The sequence below is a fragment of the Mercenaria mercenaria genome, chromosome 11 (genome assembly GCF_021730395.1).
Source record: "Mercenaria mercenaria strain notata chromosome 11, MADL_Memer_1, whole genome shotgun sequence".
Taxonomy (NCBI): Eukaryota; Metazoa; Mollusca; class Bivalvia; order Venerida; family Veneridae; genus Mercenaria; species Mercenaria mercenaria.
The window spans coordinates 43,244,834-43,257,345 of NC_069371.1; the positions used below are offsets into that span (position 1 = coordinate 43,244,834).

Here is a 12,512-nt window from a genome sequence, read left to right on the forward strand (position 1 = left end):
AATTTACTTCTAATTCTAATTCGCACGTATTTCAATATCATACTAAACAATTTACTTTTAGCGGGTATTATTTTAAAGTTTATCTAGTTATAAATTATTTTTAATTAAGTGCATAAATTATAAATAATTACACGACTTTTTTTCCGAAATTTAATTCGCAAAGTCAGAAATTATTTAAATACCAAAATTTAAAAAACCACTTTCGTTTAACGGCGGTGATTTCAAAGTTTGTTTAATTTCGTATGATTAATAATTTAGTTTGTTACAAATAAATATACTTCAGAAACTATTTCAATATCAAAATTCACAACAGTTTCATACATTCAAATAAAAAAAAGAAACAAGCTAATTATGTAAAAACAATCCGTAAGTAAGGAAATACTGCCTCGAAGTTTCCTCAAATCATCTCGCGGCACTCGAAATGACCGATTTATTGTTTATTACAGACTCGGAGTCGCGCGGAGTGGCCATAAAATACCGGAAATCATTAAAGTGTTACCTGTATATTTTCGACTCGGAGTTCCGTCAAGTAATTTCTCGGAGTGACTCGACGAAATTCCGCTAAAGTAATAAAACTATAACAGTCGGTACTCCGAGTCAGAATTAGGCAGTACTCGGAGAAATTCCTCGCTATGCAAGATTTTTCCTTCGAGGAAAAACGGAAAGTGGGTTTTCCGCGTGAGCTGATCTGTATTATTAAACATTCAAACTGTCAATAGTCGGTCCGGAACATGCATCACGCCCATGAGTATTTCAAGTGAATAGATGTTGTAACGTATCTGTTGTCCAAATTGTCGACACAAAAGGTATGCGATCAATAGACACATGATTGACACATATTGAAAAAGGCGACATTTTGTTCAAGATATACTAGTATATCATTAACTAATCATTTGAGCATAACAGTTTAGTAATTGTCCCGATATTTAAATTTCAGTACCATGCAATTTAATTTAACCCTAGATCGCCGACATAGATTTTTGGCCTAATGTGCATGTGTTTAACGTCTGATTTCGAAAATTAGTTATCTCTTGTGGACATTTCAGTGCGATTTTAGACAGTATAAAACATGCCTCCTTCATTTTGAAAGCAGAATAATGATAATACAAAAAAGTACAAAAAGTTTAACTGTGCCGACATGTTTAAATTGGAGTTGCTCCTCTATCTGTACTCCTTATGTAGTTCCGTAACCGGTTGTTATTTTTAAATGCGGTTTTTGGCACATTGTTGAGCAATTTATTGGAAACAAAATGGCATAGAATTGATAAAAATCAATAGATTCAAAGTAAAAATATAATCATTTGAGTGAGGTATATTCGGGTATGCTGGACAATTTTATGTCCAAAATATTGAGATTGTAATATGCAATTCCTTGCTTCTACTATTCAACAACTAGAACTGTAGTTCAATTTTCAGTTTAAACAGATGTAATACATTTTGATCTCCACAATAACATTTGAAAACAAAAATAAAGTTTATAACAGTATTAACTTGAGTGTGGATATTTTTACTCAAAAATGATAAGTTGAGTATAAGCCTCTGCAATTTGGTCAGGCGTGTTGAACATCGTTGAAGAAATTCTTGTATTGTAAGTTGATACAAATTTCTTAATTCTCGATTGCGAGACAAGTTCTTACAAGTTTGATTAATTGCTCTCAATACTCATTCCACATGGTTCAACCTCAAGTTTAGATATTTAGTTGGATTTTAAAATGAAAAACGCAATCAGTAGTTTGAAACAAACTCAAACTCATCACAAATTTCTGTACCTCGTAGAAAAATGATAGAATTTTGTGATTTTACATGTTATTTCATTTTTCTGAGACCCTAGGTGCCCAGGACAAAACTAACTTAAGATTAATTTTGTTTTGCTATCGTCCAGTATACCTGAGAACACCTCACTCAAATGATTATATTTTTACTTTGAATCTACCTATTTTTATCATTCATGTGGCATTGTGCTCCCAATAAATTGCTGCTCTATGATGTGCCGAAAACCTTTGCTGTAAAAAAGCTGTCTTGGTGTCAAAGATCGGGCACCAATCTTGCGCCTCTATAATTCCAAGTGTTACGAGGGGTGTTCAATCAATAATGTTTCCTTTGCTGAAAAACCCCTGTTTTGCTGTCCCTTAAATTTCAGAAGCGACCTTCATAGCACAGTGAATCAGTATCTGCATATCTGCGGTTTTCAGGTCGTATAAATACGAGGGTTGACGCAGCAAATCGCGAACTTTTTGAATTATTTCTAAAATAAACAACGCATGAAATGTGTACTTGAAAGAGATTAAGAATTAAATATCTGTGATATTATTTGAGTATTTTTTTAATAATGGCCGACAGTCAGCGCTATTTGGCACACGTTCAATTTTCCTATTACTGCGATATACACAATATTTCACTAAAATAAAGTGATGAATAAGAGAGTTTCTGTTAAGGCTTAATATTTGGAGTGGCAGATGTGAGCAATATGGTTAAATACAGGGTTTTACTATTTCCTATGGACGGCCTTAAATTTACTGAATTTCCATACTATCTTTGTTTTTTTTTTTTTCAGTTTTACATAAGAAACCTGTAACGGTTTTAGTGAATTAATTAAACGAATTAAAAGAACCTTTCAGCAGTCATGTGTGGTGATTAAAACGTTAAATACTTTTCTTGAGAGTAATTTTAGAAACTTTAACTGTTCCAACACAGACAAGTTTTCCGTAACCCAGCCGAGTGAAGTCACATAGACTGAACAGACAAAGTTACATCGTCCAGCCAAAGAGAACATATACAGTTAGAGCTAAAGCAACCATCTGTTGTCACGTCGATCAGCAAAGCAGAGGGTCGTTATGTCTGATATTTCAAAGAAGAGAATCGCAAAAGTTTGACATGACGGCCAGACCAGTCTTCTGAGGCTCATTCACGTTGAGCACTCTACAGAGACCCAGACAGGCTGAGCAGTCTATATCTAGGCACGTTGAGCAGTCTATAGAGGTCCAGAAACGCGGATTAGTGTATAGAGGTCTAGGCATTTTGAACAGTCTACAGAGGTCCAGACATGCTGACTAGTCTATAGAGGTCCAGGCATGTTGAGAAGTCTACAGAGATCCGGTCACGCTGAGCAGTCTATAGAGGTCCAGGCATGTTGAGAAGTCTACAGAGATCCGGTCACGCTGAGCAGTCTACAGAGATTCAGGCATGTTGAGCAGTCTTCATAAGTCTACAGTGGTCAAATCACGTTGAGGCGAGTTGTCACGTAGGGCAGTTCTAAGGAATAAAACACATCCACACATTCTACTCAGACTGAGGTCCACCTCTCCCACAAAAAATGACAACAATAATTTAGAATGTTGATACCATGGAGGCTGCAAAAAATCCAGTCTTAGAATTAAAATTGTGGGCCCTCACATTCCAGTCTAGTAAAATATTATACCTAAGGCTGCATTCAGGTTGTTGTTTCTGGGACATGTTCTGGGCAGGTAGATACAAATTTGATACAAAAAATGGCATTTAAAAGCCCAGTCGTGTCGCATATGATACTAGATTATTTATTCATTTTCCGTACAATACGGCAATATATTTAAACACGTATACATATGAAACAATTGTTTCTGATGGAGATGAGTTCAAGTAATTCCCGTACCATACAGAACGATGTTCAATAATATTTTATTCTATACTTATTATACTCAAAAGGTGAACACATCTTAAATTATAAAATGTGTTTAGACGCATAATGTCAGTCGTTTACTGATCAATGGATTTACTCGGATCACTGTCCAAATTAGAAACGGAAAATCTTTTTTTCTGTTTTGGTCCAAAATGTATTTCAGCGGTCAAAATAAAGGCATTTGTATAATAAAACAAGACATTTTGTGTAGTCAGTACGAATTTAATCACCAAAATGACTTATTCAGCGTAAATTCCTTATAAAATGTTCACTTAAACTATTCAAGCACCAGCATGTAGGGTTTCATCGGGAATTCCCGACAAAATATTTCGATTTCATTTGTTCCATTTTCAGACGTTTTTCATACTGAAATGTTCAGTTAAAGTATTGAAGCACCAGCATGTAAGTAAAAATGGCACATCAACAGTACGCATCATCTCCCGGGATGCCATGGGGCACCTCAACTCCAGGACCTACTCTCCGGTTACGGGCGCCACCCACGGCAACAGGGGTTCCCATTTTCGGGGGAGTCGTACCCCTCTGCATGGAGATACAGCCAGCATTTTCTATCCCCCCGCCGGCAAGGGGCACAAGGTTCTTTTGGCCTGGTTTAGATCAGTTTGTGGAAGGGCGTGTCCGAAACTGTCCTCAATGCATACGTCGATGCAAGACTTCCCCTAAAGTAGCGGCTGGGTTGGAATCTTCATATCCACTTGAGCTCGTGTGCATGGATTTCCTTACCATGAAATGTCCGCAGGTGGGTATGAAATGTGTTAATCATTACTGATCACTTTACCCAAATTTGCACAAGCCATCCCACGAGGAATCAAAACAGCCCCGCACTACAGCAAGGTCTTTTTTGAGCATTTCATCTGCCATTACGGCTTCCCTGCAAGTCTGCACAGCGACCAGGGTAGGAATTTTGATGGAGCTGTTATCAAAGAACTCTGTAAATCGCAAACATAGAAAAGTCGCGAACCACCCTTACCATCCACAGGGAATGGGATGCCCGAGCGATTTAACAGAACTTTGCTTAACATACTCGGTACTCTGGAAGATAAAAGAAGAGTAATTGGAAGTCACATGAAACCCACTTTGGTTCACGCTATAACTCCACTAGGCATGGGACTACAGGACTACCCCACATTTTTTAATGTTTGGCGCCACCCGAAGCTTGCTCTTGACCCCTTTTTTTCGGTACTGAACCAGACTCCTCATCTTAAAAGAAGCCCCACTCAGATTATGTCACAAATTTAAAAAAGCGTCTTGAGGTTGCATATAAAGTGGCTACACGGGAGGCCAACGACAGTCCAAGCGCCATAAGCAAAGATATGATTTGGGAAAAGTCAGGGAGGCTAAACTCCATCCTGGAATGGGTCCTAGTCAGAAATGTAGGACTAAAAGGTAAAAATTTAAGATTGCTGACAAGTGGGTAGGGATATCTAAAACAGTATATCTCAGCCCAACCTTCTATCCCAGTCTTCCAGGTAAAAAGGGGAACACGGTCGTAGTAGTTTTCAAAACCTTCACCGAAACCCCCCTTTTAACCTTTTTATGGGTCTGCCTCTTAAAAAATCACAGTTTAGGGGTCCCCCTGACGAAGTCGTGGAACTTCAGTCTGATGATGAAGTACCTGATCAAGCAGACGATCTGATCGGAACCGACCCCCAAAGAACACTAGCACATTCTTGTGATGAATCCAAATCATCCAATTGTCCTCACCAAACCCTCAGAAAAAAGATGCCCCGAAATACATTATTCCTCAGAGAAGGAAGCCTGTGGGCCATTAAATTCTCAAGCAAAGGAATTTATTCCTAAAAGAGGTAGTCGTGTCAAGACAGACCTGTTTGGATGCGGTCACATGTTTGGGGGTAACACACCATCGATACAGTTGAACAGATAAATGAATAGACATTCATACGTACATTGATCAGTTTTTTACGTTTGTTTTAATTTTTTAAGTATTTTGTACATACTGAGACGTTTATATGTAGTTACTATAGATCCCGTGATTTTTAAGAACTAAGAAATAGTGCTTAGAAACATTATCACTAATATAGTGTCTTTGATTTTCCCTGAAAAATCATGAAAACAAATTTAGGTAGTTTTAACCGATGCCTGAGGGAAATTTTTGTGTTTTTGTATGTTTAAACACATAAGAAGTTGCTAATTATTCATGGTAGAACTGAAGTCTGTCATAATTTTATTGTGAGTGTGGCAACTTGTTGCAAGTTGTTGCTAAGTGTTGCCGGTGTAGTACATTTTCCCTACTAACGTACGTTAATGTTTTAAAATTCAAAAACGTAATTGTTGGTGAATCATTTGTAACTACATTGTAGGTAGATGTATGACCTAGGGAAAAATATTTAGTATAACGTTGAAATAGTTAACGTTATGGAGTAGTGTAATTTGCGATATAGGTAGAGACCTTTGAATGTCGGGACGACATTGTACTGAAGGGGGGGATGTAACGGGGGCATTTGTCTTGGTATTCTATATATAAATGTCACATCCCTATATTTCATTATACACATAATCTCCCCTTACGTGACCAAGTCCGTACCGTGACATACACCCCCACAAATTGGAAATTCGTCCTCGAATTCCGGAGGTACATAATATTGCAAGCGTTGTTAGACTGACCAAGCAAGCATGCCACGGTCCCATGTTGGCGCCAATGTCACAGGGTGAGAAAAATGTGCAGTCGTCCCGGGGGTCGAACCCGGGACCCTCGCTTACAGGGCGATGCTCTACCGACTGAGTATCCGGCTGCCCGACACATAATCTCCCCTTTTCGTGCAAGTCCGTACCGTGACACATGTCGCGAGTCGCAATATTGCACTTCCCTTATGAGCAATCAGGGTGGCCATTTTATAAATTGCGTGCATGTTTTGTGCTTTTAATTTTAATGGCAAGGTCAGATTCTCATACAAGAATAAAGAAAGTATCAAAACGAAAGTTTTAACCATCCATGAAAAATAGCATGCCAAAATCCCAATTTGCACTTTTTGAACAGGGGGTGCAATGATCCCCCTGCAAGAAACAATGCCCAATTTTATTGCACTTTTCAAATTAATAGTCCTTACTGAACTTCAGGATATAAACGGAATTGGGCCCATCCAGCTCGTTTTTTCACAAAATAGCAAAAATGTTCCTGAGTATCAATCAACAAGCACAGAACCCTTCCGTGATTTGAATTTTCCGCGAAAAGGTGCCTCATTGATTCATACAAAGCTACCAGCAGTTAGTTTTACAACTGACATCAGAATTTTACATGTGTCGGCTGTATAAATTTTCTAAAGAATTAACAATTATTATCTCTCACCTTAATTTACAGACATCCAAAATCACGAAGTTCTAATTATAACAAATATTGACGGGGGCCAAAATTCGAAGTGTCCCTTCTTCCTTAAATTTTAAATTTCCCCAAGTTTCATACATATTTTACATATGAGCCACGCCTTTAGAAAACCAACATAATGGCTTTGCGACCAGCATGGATCCAGAAAAGCCTGCGCACAGTCTGGTCAGGATCCATGCTGTCCGCTTTTAAAGCCTTTTGCAATTATAGAAACCATTAACAAACAGCATGGATTCTGACCAGACTGCGCAGATGCGCAGGCTGGTCTGGATCCATGCTGGTCGCAAGGCCATCATGTTGGTTTTCTCATGGTGCGGCTTATATATATTTACCTTTACTTTTTATACACTAGGGAAAATGTTTTGTTTTCATGTAATATCAAAGCATTAACCCCTCGTGAAATATAATGGGATATGGCATTCACTGTTGATTTTATAATTGTAATATTTTAAATTTTGATGTTCCTGAACAAAAAAATAACCTTTTTGCATATTCTTATACAAAAATCTAAACAAACATACAAACAAACAAAAACGGGAACAATGTTTATTTAGTTTGATTGAGAGTAACATCGAAACGACAAAATGAACTTTTTTGAAGGTTTTGTTGTAGGGGAAAGACTCCAGGTGCCCCTCCAGACATTTTTTTTGGGGCTCAGACTAGTACCTAGATCGAAACAATAACCTCAGCTGGATGGCTTCCTTACGTGAAAAGTTTTACACATCAAGTGAGGTTTTGACCCCACGTAGGTGATAGGCGAGGAATTCGAAGCCAGCGACCATGACCATCAAGTTAAAATTTAGATTTTTAATTAAATTTCGTGAACATAAATGATACTCTCAATGATATTTTACACGTCAAAAATTTCAAATGGTTTGCCGAATACACCATACCTTTAATTACAAAAGTTTACACACCATGTGGGTCGGAAAGCACGAAATTCACGTTCTTGGACGTACATGTGAATCGTCATGTTTGAAATGTAAACAAAGGAATAAAAGTAACTGTTTTCATGTTCGTGGTAAAGATCGACTTGTGATTGTCAATGTTACCGATACGAAATATATATATGAATGTATAAACACGAGCCGTTTCATCTTACTGGACTTACAAGAACATAGTAAGTGATTGTTTACTTATTGTATTTATGTTCTAGTAACCTTTGACACTGATTTCAACATTTTGTAACATATACATGTCTGTTGTTGGGCTGGAAAAATATAGGTCCAAAATTTAAACTAAAAGCTATATTGCATAAATTCTTCGTTGTTTCTATGCACACAATTCGGTTGTTTAAAGGTTAGAACATCAAAACATTACAGAAAATAAAACATATCTTTGAAAAAGTCCCGATCTCTCATCATTTGTTTGGTTGGTGCATGATTACAAATTAAATGTTAGTAGGCCGCGATGTCCATGAAGCCGTGTAGAGTGAAAATTTTGATGACACGTTGGTTTCATTTTGTAATTGTGAGTGATCGTTAAGTGATCAGAAAGATCGGACAGTTGGATGTTATAAAAAGTGATGTTTTTTTAGATTAGAAAGTGAATCGTACTCTACAATAAGGAAATCTAAGGTAAAATACTTCTTTTATTTCGTTCACTGAAGAAAACATGGCGGACATATTTTTGTAAAAAAGCGGTGCACGTGTATTTGTGTAACACAGTTTAACGACGATTTCTTAGAAAACTAACGCTCAGCTCATTTACACAGACATAGCCTTGATTGATAAATATATATATTGTATAGATATGAGAGACTTACGGTACCAAATACTGTCACCGAAAATTTCTTTGCATTTTCTCCACTAGCACTGTTGGGACATGCTTTTGAGTGTCATTGATTCTTTATAATTTATTCGGAGATACATTTTTTATTATTATTAGTTTCTTTTTGATCCCCGTACATTTCTCACGCTGTTACGATAATCTCGGTTCTACATCGGAATTTCGCATTGTCAAAATGGTATAGTCCTTAAGGAGACGCATACTTTGAAATTAGAAAAAAGTCGGTTGGGTATGATAAAATTTACCTGCAAAAAAGTACAAGGTTTTGGTACATGAAATGGATACTGTTTCAACTGTTATAAGTACACAAAGGATTGCTCACTAAAATAAAAATGAGAAAAACTGAAACAAGAAAGTTATTGTTGAATTACATAAGACTTACTGTGTACATTCAAAGTCAACAATTAATACTTTTTTTTTGTGCGAAAATAATAGTGCTTCACCTTGTCCAAACATTTATCAATCTCCTACAGATTCTAATTTAAAGAAAAAAAGTGAAATAAGTTCACTGTCTTGCTTTTCATTTTGCATATGTAAGCTAAAACACATTATTTAGTTTGTTTACAAAGTAGTGCATAAGGAAAGATACGGTGGTCAAGGAATGCCACATTCCAAAACTAAAAGAGTATATTCCCCTTATTACGTTAAACATTTATCGTTACAGAAGTCGAGTGGTTTACAATAAGGGCATAGAAATGTTGCCATTGTTAATTTTCAACATGGTATTCATGAACTACAATGCACTTAAATATCAAAACACATTCAACAAACTATTGAAAATGTATTATCTTAAAAATCCCTAAAATAAGGTATGAAATTTGGTTGAGAGGTCCAATCAATGTGTATATGTGCAAAAGTAACATTCTAATCTTGTTCACAAAACTTACTAATACACAGCAGGAATGTCAATGATCAAAACTGGAGGAATATACAGTTATCCTCACTTTAATGCCATTTATAATTTGTCCTTGAATTCTCCACCATACTTTTCATAACTCTGTTTGCACGAGTTGCACGAGAATGCTGTCATTCACGTAAAAAAAGCGGGGTCAGATAAGGTGTAAATGCAATATCATCTAAACGTAATTAATGGATTATGCAGTTCAAGATAAACTTTATCTCATAACGTAATGAACAAGTATAATGTTGTAACAACAATTATACTTAGACTGATGTAAGTAGCAGTCGGTTTATAAGTGACTTTATTGATTAATTTTGTGTTTGTTATTGTTGTCAAAAAGTATAACGGAAGTGCCTCACAACTGAAGCGGAAACCAGTTTGATGCGCAAAGTAGTCCACTGTAAGTGATATTTTTTAATAAATGTCCACAGAAATTAATAATTTTCTAATATTAAAGACGAATATCTGAATAGTATTCATTATTTGATAAGAAATTGTAATCATCGACATGTTTTGTTTTTTTTAAATCATACACGTGCTGACACCTAAGTTGTCTCCCGTTGTTTATTAGAGTTACCTTTCGTCCGGCGCAGTAATACTTTTTGCAGTGAATCGCCGAGAAGTCGTGGGAAAATTAGAAACCATGTAAATAAACTAAAATTAACCACCTTTTCAAGATGAAATTTCAAGTGATCGACATTATGCATTTAACCCGCCTGACCTGTGTAGCATCTTAGATATCTGTTCTAAGGTATTCATTGTGTAGAATGTCATGTTATGACCTTGCAATGCTAATCCCACTCTGATTTTTTTTGTTTACATTTTTTATCAATGAGAAATATGGCGTCCATCCCGAGCTGAAATGACGTGGCGTTAAATTTTTACATGTTTAAGCAAACCTGGTGTGTTAGAAAGAAAATTTCATCCCTTCAACATTATTTGTAACACTGTTATTGTAATAAACCTGTTTTTTCTTTATACAAAAGCTTAATATTTTGTGTTGAATGTACTTTCACAAAGACCTCTGTTTTCCTATTACATTCATAGTACCACATCCTTATCCACAAAGTACTGAATATTACAGGTGTCCATCAGTATTATATCAGTTTAGGAATATGTTTTTTATCTTCCCACCATCGATTTCTTGAATATGCACCCCTTCCTCATTTCTGTATGAACTGTGAATGTAGCAATATGCGTCCCCTTAAACACTTTGACGTAAATTGTGCCTAAAGAATTAAAAATGTACATTTATACTGTTTATTCTGGGCTATGTTTTCATTTTCAATAAGATTATTTTGAAATTATTTATGATTGAATGTTTAATTTCTAATTTCAGATTGGGTCCAAATGGAGAGGGCAAGTGCAACCATATAGGTGGGCTTCTGTTTTGTGTGGAAGATATCAGTAGAAAGCGTTTACAGAAAGCCCCTGAAGCTGTAACATGCACCGGGAAGCTGAGCAGCTGGAATGTGCCCAGAGACCTGAAAGTAAGTTCCGCTGAACTTCCAGATATGAAAAAAAAAAAGCTAGTTCAGGAAAAGAGGCAGGACACAAAACCATCCGTAACCCTGTATGATCCACATGCACCGGTTGACACTTTTGTAGATGTTCCTGCACTAAGGACTCTATATGATGATTTAGAAGACTGTATGCCAGCATCCGGCTTCTTTCTCTTTCATGATGACCCAAAAGATATACAACATAAGGAGATAACCCTTTAAGAGAGCATACTTGTTAGTGAAAATGTTGAGGTTACCGCAACATTAAATTATTGTGAAAGTGACAGTGCTAAAAATGACAGGATTAAACAAACATTGGTAGAAATGTTTTCAGTTGAGGGTATTAATGTCCTAAAGAACACCAATATTGACAGTGAGGAAATGGAGTCAGTCGTAAATGATTATGTGAAAAAAACTGAATGTTGATAACTCTGTAATAGATTCCATTGAAACCAGGACAAAAGACCAGTCAAAAAGTAAACTTTGGAATCACCTCCATAAGACAATGCTAACCTCATCAAACTTTGGAAAAGTTATTAAACGTAAAAAAAATGCTGACGGTGTAATTAAACAATTACTTTACACAAACTTTTCATCGGTTGCGATGAAATATGGGAAATATCACGAGGACAGGGCAGTCCGGGCATATGAACAAAAAATGAAAGACTCCGGGCAAACAGTAGAAGCTAAAAAAATCGGATTACGGATATGTGAACAGTTTCCCGCTCTAGGGGCAAGCGTTGATGGAAAGGTTTATGATAAATCAACAGAGAGCTATGGTTGTCTTGAAGTCAATTGCCCAATGTCCAGAGCTGGTCTCACACTTGAAGAGGCTGTGCAGAAAAAAACATTTTGTTTACAAACTTGTGATCAGGGTCAGATTAGATTGAATAAAAATCATGATTATTATTACCAGGTTCAGGGACAGATGTATGTAACAGGGCTGAAATGGGCAGACTTTGTAGTTTGAATAAGTGATGACCAGGTTCACATTGAAAGAATAATGTTTGATGAGTCATCATGGTATAGTATATGGTTACCCAAATTACTGAAATTCTACAAAAAAGTGTTTATTCCTGAACTGGTGACTAGACGTGTTCAAAGAAGATTGCAACTGTATAAAGAGGGACATTACATTTGTGTGTAAAGGTCTAAATTGACCGCAGTGTTTCTGATCATGAAAGCAAAGCTAATATATAGAGTATACAAGTGCTTGTTTTTAATGTACTTCACAGATCTATTTAAGTATATAATTAAGCAAAATCCATGTTCTTCAGTAATACTCTTTTGTCTACTTTATATTTG

At 36.3% G+C, this 12,512-nt stretch overlaps 1 protein-coding gene across 1 annotated transcript in view; it reads left to right on the forward strand.

Annotated features, from left to right (window-relative positions):
- Positions 1-11,811: 11,811 nt before the first annotated feature.
- The window catches only part of LOC123561351 (hemicentin-1-like), a 60,872-nt gene continuing 60,171 nt past the window's right edge, over positions 11,812-12,512 (forward strand). The window contains exon 1 of the mRNA XM_053518069.1: positions 11,812-12,082. Coding sequence (XP_053374044.1) covers positions 11,812-12,082 — 271 coding nt within the window. The remainder of the gene's footprint in view (positions 12,083-12,512) is intronic.